Genomic DNA, 24,202 nt, shown 5'->3' on the forward strand with positions numbered 1-24,202 from the left:
TAAGGGATTAACCAAAGAAGCGGGACCTAAGATAACACATCTAGGGGATATCATCTATTAGCTGTAGTTACGCAAACAGCCGTATTTTTAAATGGAGCTGCGCATCCGTGCAGGTGTCTGCACAAAGTGGATGATTTGGGGCAGTGGGAATGGCACAATACTGCAAGCGTTGAAACAGATGCTGGAAAGGTCAGTTTTTCATGCTTACTCGCTAGCTTGGCAACACCAGCAAGAACGTAAGAAGTATTTATACTTTAGGAGCTGTATGATTACACGCCTGAATTCTTGGAATTCAGCTTCAGTGCGGCACCTGTCCTCCGTGTTCTGCCTGACTCTCGGTTCAGATTCCCTCACGCTCTTGGCTGCCGCAGAGCTGGATGTGCCGGAGGAGTTGATGTGAAGAAGCCGGAGGATTCTCCTGTTCCTCTCTCGCTAAACCGCAAAGTAAGCGGGTGACAGGGCCCAGGCGGGCACTGGCCCATCCCTTTGCGGACGAGGAGGGATGGGGCTCGGGCCCGGGCTGGCTGCCGGACATTTGCAGGGCCGTCGCTTGGATGAGGGAGAAATTCTCCGGCGGTGGCGCAGGGGCACCCTCCCCAGGCCCAGCTCCCAGACATGGCGGCGGGAGGGTGTTCGAAGCGGCGTGTGGAGCTCTTCGAGTCAGGGCCGAGCGGAGACTCCTGGCTTCTTCCCCACCTCGGGGGGTGGCGGAGGGAGGGGACGGTCCCTGTGTCCCCGCCGCTACCGCGGCCTTCCCGGGACTACAGCTCCCGGCCTGCCCCGCGCCCGCCGCGACCCACCTCGCAAGACGGGAAGCGGCGATTGGTCGCTAGCGCCGAGCCAATCGGCGAGAGCCTTGTTAGGTCGGATCCGGGCCGGTCTTGAGGCAAAAGGAGGCAAGATGGTTCTGGAGAGCACCATGGTGTGGTGAGCGGCCGGGCCGGGCCACCGTGGGGGGCTCTGAACCCCCCGACCCTCCCCCCTCGCTCCGCCCCGCCGCCCGCCCCGAGCCCCCGCGGCCGACTGGGGGCCTCCGCCGCTTTCCCTGAGTCATCCCGGGCGGCGGCAGGGCCGGGCCGGGCCTGAGGGGGGTTGTGGGGCCGGGGAGGGGAGGCCGGGTCTGAGGCGGGGGTTGGGGGCAGAAGGCAGGAGCTGAGGGGGCTGTGGGGCTGGAGGGGGTCGGGGGAGGCAGGGCCTGGGGGGTGAAGGCAGGGCCTGGGGGGGTTGTGGGGCCGGGGAGGGCGGGCCGGGCCTGAGGGCGGCTGGGGGACTGGGAGGGGGTGTGGTGTAGGAAGAGCTGTGTGGGGAAGCAAAGTGGGGGGCTGAGGATAGAATTGGGGTAGGGGGAGGCTTTTGAGGGGGGAAGACGGAGGAGAGAGGATGGTTTAAGTTGGGGTGGGGTCAAGGTGGCAGTGAAGGTTTTGGGGGGGAGTTTGGGGGCGAATAGGACAGGCTGGGGTGAGGAGGGCTCTGTGGTGGGGCAGGCTCCTGGTGGAGTGGAGGAGGTGAGGAGGCAGGAGCAGGGGGAAGGGGCTCCTGTAGGTGCTAATGGGCAGGAGGAGGCTGGCAAGGTGTGGGGCAGAGGCAGCACTTGGGGGGCAGAGGAGATGGCTACGATGGGGCTCTGGCGTGATGCAGTGCCAGGCAATGCTGGGACAACAAATTGGGGTCACATGCCAGGGGAGGAGGGCCAGGGTACAGCAGACTCTGCCGGGGCGCTGGGCATGGGTACCTGTGGCCCAAGAAGGGTCAGTCGCTTGGGGCCTGTCCCAGCACTGCTGGGACACGGTGGGTTGGTGCTTGGGCAGTCCTGTGTGAAGGTCTTCTGTTATTGTCTCGCTCAGCATCAGTGTTGAGCTGAGAGGTTTTTGTCCCTGGGCACCAAATGCAGCCAGGGCTGGAAGCGGAGGTGAACTTTGGTGTGTTGTTATTATCACAGCAGCTACAGTCCTGTTATCTTTTGGTTTTGGTGGTTGAGAAGGCTGTGATAGAGAAAATCAGTGAAATCTGCCCAGGTTCTGTTGTTTCCTTGGCTGTCTATATAGTCCTGCAGCTGTTTGGATAAAGATAGTACCGTAGCCTGACTTGCTAAGCATATACTGAAGTCCTTGATGTTTTCTCTGGGTAACTCTTTGCTTACTCATGTTTAAGGGAAATCGTCACAGGTAGCTTTCTTCAGAAGAAACTTTTCCCTTGGTGTTAAAACTAAGAAATTCTGGCAGTGGTCCTCAGGGAAGTCTTAATTTGGGGCCAAAATAAACTCTCAAGGTCTTCTTTAACTAGTCATCCTTCCTGGGGTCGCTTTCCTGAAGGCTGGCCTAAGAGAAGGGCTTTTTCTGCCTGCTCTGTGCTATATTTAATAGCCTCTGGAGCGGAGGGTAGGGGTTTAATTACAGCGATGTTGGGATGATGCGGCTGCCGCTGTTCGACGCTGCGGGGCACTGTTGCCCTTGCGGTTTGTGGAGCCCCGACACCCGCCACGGGTGTAGGATGTTAAAGCCGGGCTGTGGGGCTTGGGGGCTCGGCTTGTCACCGCGTCGCTTCGAGGAGGGCACCACGCCGGCGGAGCAGAGCTGTGTTTGGAAAGTGCCTGCCACCCCTGCCGTGGGAAAGCTGCTTTTTGTCCTGATGAAAACCCCACAGCAGCAATGAGCGCAGAGCTTTGGACTTTACCATGGAGTGGTCTCTTGGCTTTTTTTTGTTGTGGAGATGGAGGAAAGCATCGAGGAGACTTGGGTCTGAGGTGGTGTCTGGCCACAGTCACTTCTCGCAGTCTTCAGTGAGGAGTGTGAGCTTCCAGCTCTGGACTGGTATTTGTCCTGTCACCCAAAAGTCAGATCCGATCTGAAAACTCAGGGAAACACAGAAACAACTCATATCTCTGCCCTGGGAAATGCCCATGTCCTGCTGCATGTCCCTAGCTGCGTGACCTTAGGTGTGCTGTTCCAAAAAGCATGTCTTGGGGATAAACCTCAACCGTTTCACAAGCTGACACCCTCCTCTCTGCGTTTCAGCATTGACAACAGCGAGTACATGAGAAATGGAGACTTCTTACCCACTCGCCTGCAAGCCCAGCAAGATGCTGTCAACATCGTGTGCCACTCGAAAACCCGCAGTAACCCTGAGAACAACGTGGGGCTCATCACTTTAGCCAAGTACGCCCCAAAGCAGGGCTGGCCTCAGGGTGACACTGAGGAGCCTCTGGGGGGACCTTGTGAGAGGGCGCAGGGGCAAGGGACAAGGGGAGGGTTGTAAAATGGGGCAGCAACAGCACAGTCTAAAACCAAACCAGTTCTGGGAGGACTGGTATGAGAAAACTTGGTTCCTCACTGGTCTCCAGCTTGTTGCGCTTGCTTCTGTAACGCCAGGGTATGTTATGGAGGCTTTTTGCTTTCAGGAGCTCTCTGCCAGCCCCATCCTCTTGTGGCCTTGTGTCCTGGGGGTGGCAAGTGTGGGCTGAGCTGTCACTGCAGCTCATGGGCAGCCCCGACAGAGTCATTCCTCCATTTCCTGAAGTTTGCAGGGTTTCAGTGCCTCTGCGAGCTCCCTCTTAGCCAGAGTCCATTAAAATTGGCCAGTGGGCACAAGGTTGCTGGGGTAGTGGACAGAGGCACACACAAGCCTTAATGCTGGCAGATTACTTTGGGGTTTTTTTAAGAAAACAGGCTAAAAGTCTTACTCCTTGTACGCACTGACCCTCCAGAGCCAAGTGCTGACAGACTCTTGGAGCAGGCACGGGCTTAGTGCAGGGCAGGTGGGAGGGCATTTCTGACTCCCATAGCAAATAAAGGGTTTTGCAGAGAAATTCTCCAAGAAGAGGTCACCAACCTAAGTATGTTTGTGTTGCAGTAACTGTGAAGTGTTGACCACGCTCACTCCAGACACAGGCCGGATCCTTTCAAAGCTACACACAGTGCAACCCAAAGGGAAAATCACCTTTTGCACAGGGATCAGAGTTGCTCATGTAAGTGGTCTTGTTGGTTCCTCACGCGCGAGTCTGTAACTTTCTCTGTAATTCCTTTTGCCTTAGCATGTCCTGTTAAATTCCCTGTCCTGTCGATGGCTTGGATACAGGAAATCTCGTTCTCTTCCTGCCTCTAGGGCTGAGCAATGCCGAGCGAATAATTTTGGGTTTGCCTCAGTCTTCTTATTGGCCAAATGAAGCTGAAACCTCCTTTATAAAATCCAATATAAATGCTCAGAAGTTTATTAGTCTGGTCCTGGTTTGCTTCGGAGGAACCTGGCAGCTGCTTTGCAGAAGTCCAGCCCTTCCCACCCTGAGGAGAGCAGCCCCCAGCCAAGGAGTATCCCCCAGGATGTGGCCACCCTTTTGTCCAGTGTCCTTGCTCTGTCCTAGACTGTCTCTGCCACCAGACTGCTGCCAGCTGGGTCGTAGCTGCCAGCAAACGGGAGGCCCTTGAGACACGCCTGCTGTGGGCAGTGTGGTGAAACTTGCTACTGGAAAGTTTCTCCTGATATTTAGCCTAAATTTCCCTGCGGAGAAGTAGTAGGGGTGACTGCTGGCCGCCCCTTTTTCCTGAGAATTGCTCCTTAAGTACAGTATGACTTCTCTCTTGCAGCTGGCTTTGAAACATCGCCAAGGCAAGAACCACAAGATGCGAATCATCGCTTTCGTTGGGAGCCCTGTAGAAGATAACGAGAAAGACGTGAGTAATGAGCAGTCAAAGGAAAAAATGTTGGGTCGGCTCCACGCTCCGCTTTGAACTGTAAATGGGGTTTACGGTTTGTTCCCTGCTCTGTATTGAAAATAAGGCGTTATACCCCAGCACGGAGGCTGCTTGACAGAGTTGCCTGAGCAACCTCTTGCTGTCCCCATCAGCGGGGACAGTTACTTCGGCAGGAGCAGCTCCCTCCCTTCTGTCACCTCGGGCACCGTGTGGTAGTGCCTGTCCCACCCAGAGAGGTGAAATACCTCAAATGCTTTCCTGCTGGGAGGGCTTGAAACTGAGAAGCTGATTCTGGGCTTTGTGCCTCCGGGACTGAACCCTAAGCACGGTTGTCTGGTCTCTGATGAGCTGAGCATGGGTAAGAGCTGAAATCCAAGCTAATGCCGTGGTGTCTCCTCATTGCAGCTGGTGAAACTGGCAAAGCGTCTTAAGAAAGAGAAAGTCAACGTTGATATCATCAATTTCGGAGAAGAGGTGAGACTTCTGCCATAAGATCCAAGGCGGGATTTTGTATCCTTTCCACCCCGGAGCCCTTACCGGGGCATGTGAGGATAGGAACAGTTCTCAGTCTCAGCAGCTGCCCCAGTAAAAATGCTAATGTGGAGAGTAACGTTTCCCTCTGGGAAGACACCTCTCCCGTTTCACTGCAGGCGGCATTAAATGCTTTCTGTCCTGATGGAAACAGCAGAGCTCTTGGCTCCCACGGAGTGCGGAGAGACGCTGGGTGTGTGGAGCAGCCGGCTGTCCCTCTTGCAGAGCTGAGGAGCCAAAGCTCTAGTCTGGCCTTTCTTCTTTGGCCCTAGGAAGCCAACACGGACAAGCTGACAGCCTTCATTAACACCTTAAACGGCAAAGATGGCACCGGCTCCCACCTGGTGACGGTGCCGCCGGGGCCGAGCCTGGCCGATGCCCTCATCAGCTCCCCGATCCTGGCTGGGGAGGGGGGTGCCATGCTGGGCCTTGGTGCCAGCGACTTCGAGTTCGGCGTGGACCCCAGCGCAGACCCGGAGCTGGCTCTGGTGAGCAGGCAGAGGTGGAGGGCGGCTGCGGGCACCCAGCTCCAGCCATCCGAGCTCTGCCCCGCTCAGCTCCCTGCCTGTGCCCGTCTCCGCAGGCTCTGCGCGTCTCCATGGAGGAGCAGAGGCAGCGGCAAGAGGAGGAGGCCAGGAGGGCTGCAGCTGCCTCTGCGGCTGAGGCTGGGATTGCTGCCGCTGGTGGGGACGGTAAGGAGCTGGGCAGGGATTAAAGCAGGCAGGGACAGGCAGGACATTCCCCAGGGAGGGTGTCTGGGCAGCGTGCTGGCTCCCGTGGCAGCGTTCATTGCGAGGCCACACGGTGCTGTAGGAAGTGTCTCTCTGCATGGCGGGTCTTTCTGTGTTGTGTGGCAGTGCCCAGAGCCGCTGGGGTGCGAGGAGAGAGGCGGTTTCTGCCCCAGAATGTTGGAGGGAGGCAGTTTAACTGCAGCGTGCTGCGGAGCTGCCTCTGCTTCGCCTGAAACTCCCAAACGAGGTGGACCCGCTTCTGTCCTGAGTGCTGCGGGGTGCAGCTCTGCTTCCCCAGCAAGGCCACGTGTGCGAGAAGGGACGGGGCTCGTGTCCTTGCTGGTTTCCGACTGTGGTTTTTTTTCTGGGCAGATTCGGATGATGCTCTGCTGAAGATGACGATAACTCAGCAGGAGTTTGGCCGGGCCGGGCTGCCCGACCTCAGCAGCATGACGGAGGAGGAGCAGATCGCCTATGCCATGCAGATGTCGCTGCAGGGAGCAGGTGAGTGCCTGTGGCCGGCTCGGCCCGTTCCCAAGTGGAAAGCCACGGGGCAGCTCTGCCTCCGGGACTGGAACCTGCAGCCCCTACAGCCCGGTGTGCCCCACAGAGGGGCTTCGTCACCTGGGCAAGGTCCAGATCTCCCTGACCACTGGTGGGGTGGGTGTGTGGGTCACTCCTGTGAGCTGTGGGGAGGCCGTGGTTGTGTAAATCCTCCGTCCTCAGCTGTCCCTCTCCTCCAACAGAGTTTGCCCAGGCGGAGGCAGCCGAAGTGGACAGCAGCACGGCCATGGATACCTCCGAACCCACCAAGGTGAGGTTTTGTCCTCCTGTCCCCTCTGCCTGTGGGATGGGGACCCAGCCTGTCCCCAACGCCTCTCCCTCTTCCCGCAGGAGGAAGACGACTACGATGTGATGCAGGACCCCGAGTTCCTGCAGAGCGTGCTGGAGAACCTGCCGGGCGTGGACCCCAACAACGAGGCCATCCGCAACGCCATGGGCTCGCTGGCCTCGCAGGCCTCCAAGGAGAGCAAGGACAAAAAGGAGGAGGAGAAGAAGTGAGGGGGGCTGGGCGGGGGCGTGCTGCCGTCGGCCCCGGGGGTGAGTGGGTACCGGCCCTGGGGGTGAGTGGCCGCCGGAGTGGAGCAGCACCTGGCGGGGGCTGTGCTGTAAGGGGGCAATAAAGGCTTTCCACAGGGTCTCTGTCCTGCCGCCTCCCTGGGGATGGGCCTGGCCGGGGCAGCCCTGGCCCCTCCTGGGTGGCCTCTGCCTCCCCTGCACTGGGGGGAATTGGGCCCTGGGTCTCCCCTGCGCTGGAGGGATTTGGGCCCCTGGAATCGCCTGTACTGGGGAATACCAGGCCCTGGCTCTCCCCTGGAGGGGACTGGGCCCCGCGTCACCCTGAACTGGGGGAGCTGGACCGCGGGGTCTCCCCTGTGCTGGTGGGGGGGAACTGGGGCCTGGGTCTCCCCTGTACTGGAGGGCACTGGGAGACGGGACTCCCTTGTAGTGGGAGGGGACTGGGCCCCAGAACCCGCTGTACTGGGGGCACTGGGCCCCGGGTCTCCCCCGTACCCCCCCGGCACGTGTGTCTGGGGGCGGGGCCCGGCAGCCCAAGCCCCGCCCCCCGCGGTCCCGCCCCGCCCGCAGGATGTTTACGGTGAGGCCGGAGGGGGTGGGGCCTGGTGGTTGATGGGCAGCGCAGTCAGCCAATCGGTGAGGGGGTGGCGTGGATGTTGTCAGCTCGGGGGAGGCGGCCAATGGAGTGGGAGGGAGAGCCGGGGGGGCGGGGTTCTGTGGTGAGTGGCGGCCGGGCGGCTCAATGGGTGGCGTGGTTCCGTCATGGCCGCCGGGCGGGCGGGCCAGCCAATGGGGGAGCAGAAGGGCAGGGGCGGGCCTGAGTGACAGGGCTCGTCGCCAACGGGGCTGAGTGTTATGCGTCACGTGCCGGACGGAGGCGGGCGGGGCAGGCACGCAGCCACGCCCTGAGTGACAGCATCGCCAGCAAATGGGAGAAGACGGTTTAACCACCTCTGAGGGCTTCTGACCAATGGGACTGGCGGAGGGGCGGGCCCTGGCGTTAAGTGACAGGTCTCTGGCTCAATAGGAAAACAACAGCTGGGAGACGTCCTGATGGACATTTCCCATGGCCAATAGCTGCGAGGACCCCTCCATGAAGGACAGCCTCGTTTGGCCAATGGAAAGCGGGAGGAGGCGGGCTGGCTTGATGAACATAGACTCCAGCCAATAAGCAGTGAGGCTGCCCCGTGGGCGAGCCAGAGCCAACCGCCAATAGAAAACGGCGCAGTGGGGTGGGCGGGGCCCAGGCGTTGAATGGCACCCCCGCCTCCCAATGAACGCACGCCGTGGGAGGCGGGCCCAGGCCGCGGAGTTGTCTCCCGCTCCGCCAACGGCGAGTGCGAACGGCCGCGACCACCCGCGAGCGACAGCGGCGCCGGCCAATCGCCGTGCGCGGGGCGGCGAGCGGCGGGCGGCTCGGCCAATGGGCGCGGCGCGGGGGGGCGGGAGCGCGGCGCGCGAGCGGCCGGCGGCGGAGGGCGGGGGGCGCGAGCCAAGCAGGAAGTGGCTGAGGAGAAGCGGCCGCCGCCGAGGGGCCTGGGCGGGAGCCGGCCCCCCCCGCCCGCAGCAGCAGGTACCGCCGGGGCCCCGGGCCTCACACAGCCCCCGGGGGGGAAGAGCCTGGGGGGGCCGGGGCCTGGAGGGGGCGGGGGGCAGGCCCGGGGGGGATGTAGGCCTGAGGGGGGGTGATAGGCCTGGAGCGGGGGGGCCCGGGCCACCCCCTGGTCCGAGGGGTCGTGAGGCCGCGCGAGAGGCGAGGGTCCTGTCCCTCTCCCGCTTCGGGACGGGGAAGAGGACGAGAAGGAGCCACCCCCCTCCCCGCTCAGGATGCGGGGGGGCGGTGAGGGCCGGCCCCTCCCCTGCGAGTCTTGGCGGGGGGGGTCACGGCCATCCCCAACCCCCCGCGGGCTTCGGCGTGAGTGTCGCGGCCATCCTCGCTCCTCCTGGTTCCTGGGGGCAGGTGCCGCTTATCCCCACCCTCCCCAGGAGAATGGAGGGGTGGCAGCCTAACAAGGGCTCTGTCCTGCCCCCCTTTGGAGTGGGGGGGACCGTAACACTCGTTCCCCTTGGGCTGGGGGAGCCGTTGTGCTCCCCTTCCTCTGCTGGGAGAGCTGAGCGCATCCCTCCCTCCAGGCCGGAGGGTTTTTTTTGGCGGGGGGGCGCTGGTCGTGACTCCCCTCTGTCTCTTGGGGAGCTTGGTCCCCACCCCCCAGCAGTGGAGGGGTGACAGTGCCCACCTGCATCTTTTGGGGAGACCTGAGGTTGACCCCCTCCCCAACATCACTGGGAATGGCGGGGAGGGGGGGCTGTCTCTGGTCATGCCCCCCTATAGTTGGGGGCAGGATGAGACCTCCATTAGCTCCTCTCTAGCTGGGGGCGGGGGGGGGGTGCGGTTCATATGCCCCCACAGTTCCTGGGAGGGCCTGGTCCTGGCTCCATCTCTCGGATTTGGGACTGTTGTTATTCCCTTCCAGAGCTTCTGGAACTGAGCTCCTTCCTCCTCCCTGCCCTGGGGGGGGCTGAGGGGGGTGGCGGGCAGCCTTCCCCCGCCAGCACAGGGCTCAGAGAGGGGCTGGCAGGGGTCCCCCCGGTTCTTCAGCTGTAGCATCTCTTGCAAATAAGGTGGCGCCTTGTTTCGGGGCCCCAGTTCCTGGGGGCATTTTCTTGCTCCTCCAGTTTCTGAGGAGTGGCCGTGTGAATAAGAAGCCGGTTGGGCTTTGGGCTGTCTGGATCCTCTCTGGCTTCCCTGGGTACCGCTGTCCCGAGGATGGTGTTTGAGAACGGCGCGTGTGGGACTCTTATCAGATCCCATCGTCCTGGGAAGAACAGCGTTGCGGCTGCTGAATGGTTTAGGGAGGAGGAAATCTCGCTATTATGCTGGTTTTGGTGGGGGAAGAGAACACGGGACGTGTGGAGGGGATCCTGATGAGCCTCTGCGTTTTTGGGTCCTGTAACAGCGTCTGCCTCATCAGAGATGGTTGGGAGGAATCGCGAAGCTCTCTAGGAGGGCCCGGTGTGGTCCCAGGTGCCGGAGAAGGCTGGTGCAGAGGTGGGCACCATCCTGAATCCGGCTCTAGGTCCACCCTGACTTCCCACAGGGTTGTGAGAGGGAGAGTGGGTCGGTAGTAGGAATGTGGTGTTTTCTTTCAAACCCAGATTCTTTTCTCTCTTCTCCTCCCGTTTTGCGGGCTCTGCCCCTGTAAAGTCCCTTAATTCCTCGCTGCCGGTGTCTGTGTGTGCTGGGGTAATGGGCAGTCCTTGGGGGCTGGGATTATCTTCCCACAATTAGTTTAATTCAAAGAGACTCCCTGCGAAGGTGAGCAAGGATAGCCTCCATACTTAGGTTGTAAGCAGCGCGTCAGGAATTGAGCCTTGTTTGTGGAAACAGCTGCCTCAAACGATGTATTTTTAGTGTGTCCGAGGAGGAAAAAAAATGCGTCACCCCACATGTGGCCGTGCTGGCATTGGCAGAGGCGGGAGGACTGGCGGAGCTGCTTCCCAAAGGCTCTCTTCCCCCAGTTCTCCTGGTGAGGAGCGGCCTGAGGATCGGCGAGCTCTGCCAGCTTTTACTCCTGGTGTTAATCCTGCAGCCCGGTCCGTGCGAGGGGGCCCTGACTCGCTGTAGGGACCACTCTACACCAGCGGGACCGTGCAGAAATGCTGCGGCTGTTGGAGAGGTGATGCAGGTGCGGAGGTAGCTGGGGATCTCCTGTCATGACCAGGAGAACCAACAGCGCCTGAAGCTCTCATCGTCTTGCAGGAATCGCGTTTGTCTCTAGTTTTCTGGGTTTATTCCACCCTGATTAGGTTCTCCTGGGTCTAATCCCTCCTCCTGCTAATGTGTGATCGCTCCCTGCAAGATATTTTCTGGGGCTTTAATTTATTTGTACCGTCAAGTACCTAAGCACACATCTGGGTACTATAAAAATAATAACGCACTAATAGCAAGCGAGCGCGGTTATGGCATGGGGCCGTTGCAGCGTGCGACGGCAGCAAAGGGAACTCGGTGTTCCCTTCCTTTTGGCATCCTATGTGGCAGATTTTCTATTTATGCCGCTAGAATAAACGGGGTGCCCTGGCGGAGTTTAAAAACTTTACATTATAAAACCCAAAGTGATGGAATAGCACGAAAACCTGCTGGGATGGAGATCCCTGGTAACTGCTCATCGCGAGGTGGAAACGATCCCAGGTGAGGGGAGAGTCGTTAGGCTGAACGCCCGGGGAGATCCTGGTCATTCTTCCGTGAAATGTCTGCCTGGAACCACCAAGCTCTCGTCTGCGTATACCAGTGTGGATCCTGGTCATACTGGTAAATCTGGGAACAAAAACCTCCCCGCGCTGACATTGAGGCTGCTTTATGCCGATCATGGCTGCAAAAACGCCTGCTAGTGTTTAAAAATTTAATTTTTCAGGCCGGCCAAATTGTCTGGATTTCTGGATCTCGTCCACCACTTGTTTGTTTTGATATCTCCAGAAGTTAGCAGATGGTAGAGACTTAATTCTGTTAAACGTATGGGAATTTAATCCCCAACCAGCCTCCGGTCAGGATGTGTCGTCTCTGCGTGGCAGCTGTGCTCTGTGCCGGGACGGGAGCTTGGGACTGGCCTGCCGTGGATTTGCACCCCATTGCGGGGATGGGGAAGAACTGAGTTTCCTCCTCCGTTCCCTGACGAAGCGTGTTTTTTGCTTGAATTCGGTGAAATCTGTGAGGTAGCTATTCATATCCCGGCAGGGGGAATCTGTGTGTGTTGGTGAGAGACCGTCTCCTCCCCACTCCCTTCGCAGCTGATTTTAGATTCGCCTTTTGCTTTTAAAGATTCGCTTGCTGCCGCAAAACCTGTTGAAAGATAAACCCGATGTTTCAGTGGTGATGCCTGTCAGTTTGGGTCTGACACCAGCCCTTTCTTCTGCTTTCACTGTGAATGTTACTCTCTCCTGTTCTCCCTTGCGTCGGAGGGAGATCTGGGGTGGTTTTATTCTTGCCACTTGCCATCCAAGCAGCGGGATCCCCAAGAAGCCACCTTAGATGGACGGAGCAAGCGTGCGGAATGAAGTGAGCGCATTTTTTAATTACTTTAATTACAGCAATCATAAATCTGGGTTCAGACTTTTCGCCACCAGCATCTTCAGACTGAAAGCAGCAAGAAGGTGGATTTTTTCCCCCAGCATGTGAGCCGGGACCGTCTCGTCTCGCTCAGCTCTGGAGCGCTGAGGAGCTCCAACCTCTGCCCAGAACGTTTGGAGACGATGCTGGAAATGATGGGGCAGCCTGGGCTGACGGATGCTGCTCCCTTGCCCAGGAGGGTTAACGTGCTGTGGAGAAGAACACGATGTTTTCTTTTATTTCTGGGGATGCCTGTAGGGGACTAAACCCAAGAGCTACCTCTGCCCATCCTCCAGCAAATAATTCAGCCTCCGTACTTCAGGCCTCCTTGAAATCGGAGGCAGTCGGCAGACTGCAGCCGGGGATGGTGCGAGGGGGAGTTTTTTTGATGAGGAAAAAAAATGATAATAAATGTCTTCCTTATTAAATTGTGAAGCAGGGACAAATTGGGGTGCGGGAAATGGGAGGCAGCATTTAAAAAGGAGAGGGAAATACCGCTGCTGGGCACAGAGCTTTGTCCCTTGGCCTCCCCCCGGCAGAACGGGGCTGGGTCGCGTCGGATGCTCTGGGAACACAGGCGCCTTGTTCGTGGCTGGCGAGCCCTTTCACACGGATATGGCACGTATCATTTATTTCTAGAAATAGATATATACTGCCTGACCGAAATAAGCCATGCTAAAGCAAAAAACCTCCATTTTTTTGGCAGTTGCTGGCCTTGTTTGTTGGTTTGGAGTAGGATTTTCCTGCTCTTTGCTCCCCCTCCCACGGTTTTCACCCCAACGCCGAGCGAGTTCTGCCAGCAAAACCTCTCCGTGTGCCCGGGCTGGGTCCAGGCACAAGGACGGCCTCGGCTCCAGGTTTGGAGGCTGGGATTTGCCACGGGGCTGGTTCTGTTGGGGGGATAATTTCCCCCCATTGATGCGGTCGGGGGCACCCGAGCGCGGTGTGTTTGCATTGCCGCGCTGCTGGACGGGGCCCGAGTGCTTTGCCGCACCGGCTAACCGACTCGGTGTGACTCCCGTGCAAACACCGGGCCCTGTGCCGTCGCTGTGCCCGCTCGCTCTCCCGTAGGAAATGGAGCCAGGAAGGGGTTTTCACGTGGCGCTGCTCCTCCTCCAGCTGAACCGAAACGGTGCGGGCTGGCTTGTGCAGGCACGCAGCTCGCCAGCCGCTTCAGCCCTTGGGTTTGGGGTTTTTCTGCAAAGGGGAACGGCTGCTGCAGTGAGCCGCAGTCGTCATGGACGTGCTTATTCCAGAACAAGGGTGAGAAGGGCCTGTCTGCTCCCCTCGGGAAGGGATCCCGCTGTTGCCGTGCTCCTGGCCGGCAGAGACGGCTTTGCCACGCTATGTGGGAGAACGGCAGGCGATGGGATTACCGTGGCCCTTCAGAAAACCACTGCCAGCGCCTGGCGTTTCTCCTCTGCTCCTGCTTGACCTGCGCCAAATGTCCGGCTCGCTGGGCTCCGGTGCAAGGTCCGGTGGTTGGGGGGCCCTGGTGAAGCTGCTGCGGCCCGGACCCGGCTCTGGGCTGGCCGTGGGACCTGTTTAGATGTTAATGCTGAGGGACGGCTGAGCCCAGCACAATGGAGCACAAAACATGCGCATAATGGCTGAAGTTTTAATCCCCTGCTGCCGCCTGGAGCAGGGAAAACAATGCCGAGGGTTTCAAATGGCCCATCGAGCACCCTGGCAGAGTATTATTTTCTACCTGGTACCCCCAGAGAGCCTTTTCATGTGCTAGAAGAGAAGATAAAAGGAAAGGGGGAAGGAAGGAAGGACAGACAGAGCCCTTTCCAAGGCATGTCAGCAGCAGGGCACAGGCTCTGCTTGGGGCAAGGCAGCGTTGCCTCCCCGAGAGGCAGTAGATTTCATTGGGAAAAATTAATAATTAAACCTTTGGAGTGCCTTAAAGTGACCGATCTCTCGCCGTCTGTCTGTCAGTGAGCAGAGAGCCAGGTTTGGCGAGAGCTGCCGAGCATCCCACCGTGCCCCATTCTCCTTGTGCATTATCCGGGCCGTGCCGCAAAAGCCTCTGGATGCGGGATGAACGAGGTCTGTTCGGGTTTCTGACTGAGTCTCTCCGAGCAGCCCCAGCGCCAAGGGACTGTTTTATTCCAGCAGAAGCTGAGTTTGTGTGGCCGGAGGTGTTGGAGAGAATGGATTGGCAAGCAAATACCCAGCGGGGCTCTGGCCAAGCAGAGCCCGTGCTCGTGTTTGGAGGCCGCAATACCTGCCTGGCTTCCTCCCTCAAAACCAGCGCTGCTGGGCTGTTCTTTCCCACCTTGATAACAGCTGCTGGGAATATATATCTAGGCGTGCTGGGATCGATTGAGATTGAATTCAGATTGAATTGCACCACTCCTTTTGTCCCCTTGGCCTTGAGATGGGACATGCCAGGAAGCGTGGCCACGGAAGCTCCGTGCAGACCAGCCCTTGTGGGATGGGTTATCGGATCAGCGCCCACAGGGGCCATTTCGGCACCAACGTTATTGTGGGAATCCACACACATTCACGTTCAATAAATGACAACCAAAGAAAAGCCTGAAGTGCTGGAGCAAACTCTGGATCACATCAATGTTGTTTCCTTTTCTTTCTCTTAAATCCCGCAGCCGCGGCTGCTTTTGGGTCCAGCCGTTGCGGCTGGAAACACACAGGGGTGCTGCGAGAGCTGCTCTGGGCGTCCCAGAACACCCCCAAAGCCTGCACGGGGGCCAGGTCTGCCCGGGGCATGTCCATTGTGGGAGCACAAGGTGCCTGTGGCTTGTGAGCAGGTGAACCCTGCCAAAGGGTTATTTGCTGCTTAATGTGGGGGGGGACAACAGACGACAAAAATGCAGGGAGGGGGCAGCTGCCACGCACCAAGCAGGAGGGTGTTCCTCGGTGCAGACTTTGTTCCCAGAGGTGCCGAGCGCCTGGATTTTGCACTGGAAGTGTTTTGTACTTCGCTGCACCGAGGCCTTAATTGCTCAGGCCCCCGCCAGCCGCTCCTCCAGCGTCGTTTCTCCTTCTGTGCGTGTGCTAAAAATGTGTCTTTTGGGAGTGATCCTTTCCTTGTTTGGTCTGAACCAGGAGGTGCCAGCTCTTTTTTGGAAAGCCTGAAGCAAATGTCTCTTCCCCTGCACTCTCGGTAAATCAAGCAGAGCTGGGCATTTGGGAGAAAATGATCCTGTTGGTGAGCAATAACCCTGGAAAACAGCTGAAGAAAGAGTTGGACGTGGCAGGTGGAGGCCCCGCTGGGCAGGAGGGCTGCTCGGATTGTGCGAGAAATGAGATTGAAGTTTGCTCCCGAGCAAGGAAGGGGCCTCGCACCTCTCTGCAAAGATCTGCTGATGCCTCTGTGCCGCCGGCCGGGTGAAGGGAAGAGCTGACATGGATAGACCTGGAGCGCCCGTTCCTGCTCTGCTGCTTGCACTGTTGGGTGGCTTTGGGTAGCGCTGAGTTTCTAAACTGGGGACAACTGGTCTTTTGACCTCCCTTAGGTGCTCTTGTCCCACGTGTTTTGAGCTGGGCACCTGTCAGAGGGTTTCTCCTTAGGTCCGAGTGGACGTCAGGCTGCAGACAGCAGCTTCCCTGTTGGAAAAAGGGACATTGAACTCCCAAAGCCGGGAGCCTCAGGTCTTGTGTGTGTTTCCCTCTGAGCAGGAGGAGCCTGGGGGATTTGGCATGGAGATGACAGCTTATGAAACTCCCCAGATGCTGCCTTGCTTTGTCATAAGCTTACCTCCTCCATGCCTGCTTCTGACTGAGCTGATGAAGCTTCAACAGCCCCGTTCAGGTGAAGAAAGGGGGGGACCTCTGGGTGTTCCTGGGGTTTGACTCGCGCCTTTCCGCCTTTGCGAGATCTTAAAGAATCCTAAAACCGGAGACCCCACACCTTTTGCCTTACGCCATCCTTCAGAGGGGCTGGAGGGGTGGTCTGTCCTCTCCCATCAGATATTTTCTCTCTCTAACATCTTGCCCATGTGGTTCGTGGTGCGTTTCAAAGCCCCGCAGCGTGCTCAGGGTGTCCTCGTCTTACACGTGGTGCAGCGTGGGGATTCTCGCCCCCTTTTTCCCTGCGTGGTGGATCCCTGTCTGACCAAGCTCGGGGGACCACAGGGGCTGCTGCTTCAGCAAGTGCAGACCCCTCTCTGTGCCAGAGCCCTCGGGAAAGGGCCAGGACACACATGGAGATAGGGAGGAGCCACTCCAGGAATTTCGAGGATTTTGCTTTGGGTTTCAGGTGGAGGGAGGATGCAAACGCTGCCGGGCAGGCAGAGAAACCTGGTTTGATGCAGCGGAGCACCCCGTAGCCGCTGCTGTTGCTTGCAGCCCCCCGTCTGTCCCGCACCCTGCCCTGCATGGCAGCAGCGGGGAGGCTGAGCTGTGGAGTTTCTGCATCCCGGCGCTGGCAGATGGCAGGGGAAGGGGGGGCCGCGCCAGCCATCAGCCGCTGCGCTGGGGGGCAAGGCAAGGGAGGGACCCCTCCGGCTCCCATCGCCACTGCCTGCAGAGCCACCAGCAGTTGCTGTTGGACCACCGCTGTACCCAGAGCTGCCCTCCCGAAGTGCCAGGGGCGCAGAGGAGTTCGGTGCTGGGTTATTTATTTATTTCTCTTTTTTTTTTCCTCCTCTGAACCTCCCCTCCCACTGCAGCCGTCCCCGCTGAGCCCTGACCTCATGATGTCATGCTGGGAGTAGGACGTGTTGCTGGTTCTTGTTTAACCAGCCTGCCTTTCTATCATTTTCCCCCTCTCCTACACGTGAAACCTGAGACCACTCTCTGTCCCTTCCCCCCCCCCCCCCGGTTTTTTTTTTTCTTTTCCCTCCCTCTCCGCTCCATCCAGAAGCTCCTTCCCATCAGGTCAGTACCGGGCTCGGGTCCCTGGCACAGCGGCTGCCTCTCCGGAAACGCAACGGGGACGGCGTTTGCAAACTGTGCTGCTAAAGGCTTGCTAGATAAGCAAATTCTTAGGAGATCAGGAGGCAGAGAGAGAAATCTCGTGTGCTGGCGAGGGGCTGGGTGCCGTGATTTGGAAATAGGCTGTGTGGGTTTGGACTACGATGACGGAGCAAGTGGATGCGAGTGGGAGCAGAGGCGTGTCACCGGGGTGATGGCCGGGGGACTTTGCGGGTTGCTCGAGGTGTGGATGCTGCAGGGGAAGGGGCGGAAAAGCATTTGGGGGCGCGGAGGAGCGTGGGACAGGCATGAGCAGGGGCTGCCAGGCGCAGAAACCCCGTTAGGGCTCCGTGAGGGCTGGGGACATGGGGGTGCCGGTTCTGTTCCCCACATTGCTTTGCTGCCCGCGATGCTTCTCCTCTACCTGTTTTCTGCATCCTGAAAAGGGGAAGGTAATATTTCCGCTGTGATAAAGAGGAGAAAAGGGGTTGTGGGAGGTTTAATTCTGTGTTTGTGGGTCCACGGATTTTAATTTTGGATCCACGGACATGGAATTAAATAAAGACTTTTAACGTGCAGGAGCCATTCTTAATGTTAACCTTTGTTTCTCTTCTGACCTGTGTTGTCTCTTCCGAAGCTTGGCTGAATCCCTTCTGCCTTTTATATTAGCAAAACTAATTTTAGTTGTGGAAGGTAGTGAGGGGCAGCTAACGAACGTTGAAGTTGGAGGATCCGTCTGGCACCGTGCTAGATACCAGGAGGTGCTTCCCAGAGCAGCCGGCCCAGGAGGGGCCTATGCAGAAGCGAAGAAAGCGGAGAGGGGAAGGATGTAGCCCCAACAGGTACGGGGTTTCGGCGGGGTGGGCTCCGTCGGTGGCAAAATGAGTGCTGATGTGGTGGGAGATGGTCCCGGGCCGGGTCTGGCTCCATTGGTGTGGCGTTCACATCGCCCCGTGCCTCAGTTCCCTCAGGTGTAACAGGGAGCAGGGGCTAAAACCCAACTTCGTCAAGAGTGTGAGCTCGTTAGGACATTACCTGTACGCCAGATCTCGCTTAAGAGGGAAATGCTGATTGGAGATGGAGATAAAAAACAAAGTCCTCTTGCAGGTTCAGTGCCTGTTTTGTGCTGTGTTGAGAGCAGCACCGCCTGTGTTTTCTGAGCGAGCGATCCCTCCTGGTGATTCCTTAGCAGCTTGCCATCAGACTAATAATATCTCTTAAAATCCTTTCATCTCTGAAATCTTATTTACTTTTTGGCCTCAGTTTGGGCAGTAGAATGACACTGTTCTGTGTCACTTAAAAAATGCAAGTTGTTTTCAGCTTCTTGTTGGGGGGAAGGGCTCTGTCTGGCTGCTCTCAGGAAACTTTCCTTTTTGGAGACACCCTGTTTGGAGCAGCGCGTGTTGCAGCGAGAAACTTAAATTAAGCCATCTAAACAAAACCCACTCAGTTGAAAGTGCCTTGCTGCTGCAAAGCCACGGCTGCTCTTACCAACTTGTGCAAAACTTGTCAAAGCTACACTTGTAGTCCCAAAAGAAAGGAAAGCCGGGCGTTTATCTCGCACAATCTCTCGACCACGAAATCCGGGCAGTGGCTCTGCAGCGCGCTCTGGGCTCTGCTCCCGGCCGTGCTTTCTCTGACAAGTTGCAGGGCTGCGGGGAAGGCAGGGCAAGGCAAAGCAAAGCTGCTGGGCCACTGCTTTCTCCCTGCCGGGGCAGATGCCGCGCATCCCATCCCATCCCATCCCTCCCCGGCACCAGCTGCATCAACCATTAATGCGGCTGTTTCGTGGGAACGCGGCGGCAGGAGGAGCTGCGCTGGCGAGAAGGGAAGGGGAACAGATGCGTGCTGGCTGCTGCGTACGCAACCGAGAGCGGGGCTACCAGGGGCTTTTCTTTCCTCCTCTCCACCAGTTGCTAGTAACAGGGGCTGGGGAGGATTTGGAGAGTGAAGGGAGGCACTGAAATGGAGAAAAGCTGTGCCAGGTGCAACAAATTTGTTGTTTGGGGAATTTGCCCCCCATTCTCCGCCCCCCATTCTCCACTCCCCCGCCCCGGCAAGGCCCTCTAAAGATTGTCTGCACCGGGGAGTGAGATTGTATAACACCCAGCGCTTGTTTGGCTCATTAAAAACAGTTGTTCTCACCGGTGACGTCTCCTCTGCACAAAGGCTGGGGCTTTTTAGCAGGGGATCAGTTTTAAAATAGCTCCAAGAGCCCCGGGAGGACGAGGGAGGCAATGATCTGCTCGGCTCTCTGCCAGCCAGGTGAACCTGCCCTTATTATTTTGTGTTTTGCAGGTGCCCATGGTGGAGGTTTGTTTTTCTCCAGGGCTCCCTGGGCGCCAGCGGCCCGAGGGAGGCCACGGGCTCGAGGCCTGGGAGCAGCGGCACGGGGACAGGCTTTGTCAAAGGTTTCCTCTGTGCCTCGGAAGCTAATCCCGCCTGTCACGTGGTGCCGGGAGCGCAGCCGTTCCCGTTCCCGCTGGCCTTGGACGCGGCGGCCGCAGGCAGGGCCACAGGCCCCCCACCATGCAGGAGGGCGGCAGGGGGCTAAACCCGGCTTAACTTTGTTCCAAAGTTGGCTTTTGGAGGGTAATTTTTCGTGTTGTTTTGGTGCAAACTTGCTGGCGGGCACCAAGTCCCCGCGAGGGTCAGGAAGAGAAACAGGAAAAGCAGCTTTTAAAAATAGCAAGCCCTTGAAATAGTCCCAGCGTTCAGGCTCTTCTGTCTGAACTGCTACGGTTGCTCTGGAGCGGCTCCCGCTCGCCCTGCTGGCCGGTGGGCCAGGCTTGGTGGCGGGCAGCTGGGGGCTCGGTGCTTCTGCCGGTCTCGTGCCAAAAACGTGTGGTGGGAAGCCCTTCGGGTGCTCTTGGCGTCGAGGGTGAGTGCGCGGTCCCCCGTGCCCCCGCCAAACCCGGGGCTGAGCGGCGTTTGGGACCCCCTCGCCTGCGAGTGCTGGCCTGGCTGCGGCTGCCGTGGGAAAGCGGATCTCAAAACCGGTGTGAGCATTTTAAGGGCTGTGTGGTGGGCACAGCCGGAGGGTTTGCAAGCGCGGGATCCTTTGAATATGTTTTGGCCCGACTTGGTACAGGACCAGCACAGGAACGTGGCGTGGAGATGGAGAATTGCCTCTGGTTTGGCGTACGGAGGAGGACGTGGGGTGGCAATGGGTGAGCAGCCATTTGAGCTGATGGCACGAGCAGAGCTGGCACGTTTTGGGGGGAGATTTAAGCAGGGGGAGTCTGGAGAAAGGAGAGCGGCGGCGTCTCCACACGCGCTGTGGCCAACTTTGGTGTCAGCATCCTGAAACAGTGAGCTGGGCAAACCCCTCCTAATGAACGAGTAAGGTTTTCTTTCAAGGGAGGCTTGGCTGCTGGAGAGGAGGTTTTTAATGACATTTTATCTTTTTGTGGTAGACTAAATAAGCAAACGAGCCATAAAAATGACAGTTGTGTTTCAGCAGTTACTCACTGTCTTGTTATTTCAGCTGTAAGCCTCAGTAACTTCTGGGGGGCTCGCAGTGGTTCCCCTCAACCAGACCGATTCAGGGTTGCGTCTCGGTGGTGCTGCGATGGAGCTGGGGCCGGTGTAAGCCCTGGGCCAGCTTTTCTGCCTCGCTAATAGGAGCTCGGCTTTGGTTTGTCTGGGCCTCGCCTGTGACAGTCTCGCTCCGGCAGGGGATTGTCTGGTGGTGGGAAACACCTGGGCTCCTGCGTGGCTGCATCTGGGCTTGGGTTGCTCCAGACTTGGAGCTGCAGGTCTGTGGGCTCAAACCTGGAAAGTGGAATCTTATCCTCGTGGCTGTTCTTCCAACCCTTGTGGATTTTTATCGTCTTTGCTGTGCCGTGGAGGGCAGCAACCCAAGACCTGCCTCTTGCCCGGCCTCCTGCGCTTCTGACAGGCAGAAACCTGAACCTCGCAGCAGACAGTTATCAGAACTGCTTCCTCTTCCTGCCAGGCACCAGCTCAAACGCGTCCCCGCCGCGTCTCAGCCAGACACCGTTACATCCCAGGTACCTGCGCTTGTTTAATAAGCGTGCTGGGCTGCTGGTTGTGGTCCCTGCACCCAGTTTATGTCCCATGTAGGACCGGCCAGCGGTGACACAACTGACCCGGAGCAAAGCTGCGAGAGCCGTATCCTCCCCATGCAGGCAGAGCCCGGGCAGCCGCGCTGGATGCTGGGGATGGTTTTACGAACAGCAAACTAACGCGAAACTATCTCCTTCGGCTTGAAACTGAAAGCCTGGTGATTATTGGTGTCATTTGCTTTTGCTAGGGTTTGCGTGTGTGTATATTCATTATGCAAACAATGGGCTGCGGCTGCTTTTCAGCTCTAGCCCTGTCTCTCCAGCCTTGTGCTTTGCTGGAGGAAGGGCTGGTTTTAGCATAGTGTTGATGATTTCAGTTCAAAACCCCGTGTAACCTTGGGGACACTTATAGAGAAGTGACGTCTGGCATTCCTGACCTTAGGAGTCACCTACTGAAAGGCTACGGCTCGCAGGCATGGGGTGGTTTTATCGGCAGCACGGTTGGGTTAGAAAGGGGATCTTTGGGGTGGAAAGGGGACACTAGTAACTCTGTGGTTTCGGACTTGGCAGCCTTTGCCAACTTTCTTCTCACACCAGGGCTTTGGATTACCCAGCTCGGCCTCCTTGCTGGTCCCGGGATGTATCCCGCTCCCGAGTGGCACGTGTCTCGATCGCCGTGTGCCGTCTCCCAGTGGGGTGGCCGGCAGTGCCGGCTGCGAGGTGTAGCCCTGCTCTGTCCGCTGCACAGAGGTGCACGGCCTTGTGTTTTCCGTCAGGGCAACCATCTCCGTGGGGTGTTTGTCGGGGTGATCCTGTGCCCCGCGTGCTTTGATGTGTTTTTGGTAGTAGGCAGGATCACAGAGCGGGGACTTTCACATGTGGAGGCTCCTGGCCTCTTAATTTAGAGCCGGGGCTGCGATGTTCAGGGCAGGCTGGCAAACAAGTTTGGCAACCTTCTTGTCCGCAGCTCTTCCCCATCAAATCCAGAGAGGATGTGAGGATCTTTTCCACAAATGGAAAAGATTTGACTCTTTCTCTCCCCCGTGCCGTGAAGCCAGGGGACCGGTGGCCACCGTGCTGATGGATGATCGGACCGGCTCTGAGCCGCACAAGCGTGGACGGGTCCTGCCCGTGCTTCTGAAGGCAGCCTGCGTGCGGAGGGCTAGCGCACGCTGGGACACCGTTGTCCCCATCAGAGAGCTGTTTCCCCACGTGAAGCCGGTGCTTGTTTGTAAACTCTTTATTTTTCTGTGCGGCAAGATTAGCCAGTAAGGTTAAAAATACCTTCCCTTCCCCCCTCTTTGGCTTTGTTTTGCCTAAGAAAAATAATTCTTTTGCCTAAGAAAATAGTTGTGTTTTGAGCTACCAGAATAACTCCCCATGTCGGCCTGGTAGAGTTGGAGGCGGAGCTGGGCTCTGCCTGTCTCTGCTGGCTCTTCTTGATAGGAGTTACTGACTCAAGACCACGACCCTCTTCTAACAGAAGGGGCTTAATTGGGGGATCTCGGGGCTTCTAAGATTAGGATCTTAGGATTTCTAAGAACAACAAAAAAAAACCCCTTCTGGGGCGGAGACCTTCCTGTTAACGCCAAACAAGGAGAAATCCTCGTGTAATCAGCCCTGCGCAGGGGCTCCTGCGAGGAGGAGCCTCCCTTTCGTGGGAAGCCAGCAGTTGAAGAGCATCTCTGAGAGCGCGGAAGCGATGAACGGTTCGTAAATGACTTCATTCCTGCCTTAAAGCTGTGAGCTTTTAAAAAAGAGACAGAGGATCCGTAATCAGTTTTGCTTTTAAAAGCAGGGATGCTAAAAGGAGGGCATGGTTGGCCAAGACAGAGCCAGGGTGTTTAAAGGCAAGAAAGGCCAGAAACTTTTTAGTGAGGGGCTGGGATGGAAAAATCGAAGGAAACACTTAAGGATGAGTGGGGTATATTTAAAACCCATCTGTGAGCCCAGAGAAACCAGGTCCTGTGGGTTCATTCTTTCCTCTCCCTGTCGGAGAGCCTGATAAAAATGAATTAAGGGTTTACGGCAGAGCAGATCTTGAGCACAAATAGAAGCAATAAGCCAGGCCGAGCTCTGGGCTGGTCCTTTGTGGTCTTAGCACACGAGAGCGCTCCGTTTCCCTTAATCAATGGCGAGAGGAGCCGGTGGTGACGCAAACCAGCGCTTCGGAGATGGGAGCGACCTCTTTGTGCCAGAGCTGGCTGCGGCGCACAGTCCTGCCTCTGCCAGCGGCTCCGGGCTCTGCTCCGCACCAGCATCCCCACGGAGGTTCACCAGCTTCCTGGCGTGCGTCCTGTCCAGGAGAGAAGCTCTTCTTGGCAGCTTTGCGTTTTCAGCCTGGTCTGGTTTTGCTTGGGGAGGTATGGTGGGGGATTTATGCCTTGCTGGGGGTGCAGCAAGGCTGGCTCCTCTGCGTTGCTTGTGAGCCATCCCCTGTCACGGGGAAAAGCAGTGTCGAGCCTGAAGACGGATCCATTGTCATCCCTTCAGGCTCCACTCAGCCTGCCGACCCGAACCCACTTTGGGGATAGAGCTGGCACTATTTCCCTCCGTGCAGGATGGAGGAGAATTTCCCTCGCTTCTCCTTTTTTCTTCTTGGGAATCTTTTCCAGCGTAGCAACCTGTTTTTCTCCACTTTACTGTAAATATTTGTATCCTGCTAAACGGTGATTAGAAAAGTCATTTGAAAAACAAATGTCCTTGTGTCATGCCGTTCTCACGCAGAGATCCTGTGCTGAAGAACCAGATGGCAGCGCTGGGAGAGGAGCGTAGCGTTCGGTATCTCCCCCTGCCGCAGTATTTTAAAGCCTGGTGCTTTTCCTTCTGGTCCTCTCACCGATGCCTTCCCTCCACTGAGGTCGCGGCTGAAATTCTGCATTGCCTGGAGGAGCACGTGGTGAAAACTGGCTTTAGAAAGCGGGGTGAACTTGTTGAAATCTCCCAGAAATGAGTCTGCTTCCCCAAAGCCGGTGCTGGAAGGAGACGTTTATCGGCACAGACCGGGCAGGGCAGGGTCTGGGAGGCACACGCAGGCAATCGCGGTAACCAGCAGCAAAGGCTAATTTCTTTTTTTGGGATCTAGATTATCAGCCCTCCTGTAAGGACAGTCTCTGTCCCCCGAAACGCAGGCGCATTGTGACTTCATCCCAAAGTGGAATA

General features: G+C 57.6%; 2 protein-coding genes across 6 annotated transcripts in view; both read left to right on the forward strand.

The window, feature by feature from the left end:
• The first annotated feature begins 340 nt into the window (after window positions 1-340).
• PSMD4 (proteasome 26S subunit ubiquitin receptor, non-ATPase 4) lies at window positions 341-7,014 on the forward strand. Of its 2 annotated transcripts, none has more exons than XM_063357378.1 (10): window positions 341-444; window positions 3,015-3,155; window positions 3,850-3,964; window positions 4,581-4,667; window positions 5,094-5,162; window positions 5,492-5,707; window positions 5,803-5,911; window positions 6,323-6,454; window positions 6,697-6,764; window positions 6,845-7,014. In XM_063357378.1, the coding sequence occupies exons 2-10, from the start codon at window positions 3,034-3,036 to the stop codon at window positions 7,010-7,012; spliced, it is 1,086 nt and encodes a 361-aa protein (XP_063213448.1). In that variant the 5' UTR covers window positions 341-444; window positions 3,015-3,033; the 3' UTR covers window positions 7,013-7,014. The 2 variants fall into 2 exon arrangements, with proteins under 2 accessions (XP_063213448.1, XP_063213447.1); XM_063357377.1 differs by lacking the exon at window positions 341-444 and adding an exon at window positions 815-927.
• Window positions 7,015-8,477: 1,463 nt separating this feature from the next.
• ZNF687 (zinc finger protein 687) overlaps window positions 8,478-24,202 on the forward strand; it is a 29,188-nt gene continuing 13,463 nt past the window's right edge. The window contains exons 1-2 of one of the 4 annotated variants that reach the window (XM_063357328.1): window positions 8,509-8,603; window positions 17,650-17,854. The gene's annotated coding sequence lies outside the window, so the exon portion shown is untranslated. Of the gene's footprint in view, window positions 8,604-16,256; window positions 16,977-17,649; window positions 17,855-19,380; window positions 19,605-24,202 lie in introns of those variants that run through there. The other 3 variants (XM_063357326.1, XM_063357327.1, XM_063357329.1) reach the window with 3 other exon arrangements.

The sequence above is a fragment of the Chroicocephalus ridibundus genome, chromosome 21 (genome assembly GCF_963924245.1).
Source record: "Chroicocephalus ridibundus chromosome 21, bChrRid1.1, whole genome shotgun sequence".
Taxonomy (NCBI): Eukaryota; Metazoa; Chordata; class Aves; order Charadriiformes; family Laridae; genus Chroicocephalus; species Chroicocephalus ridibundus.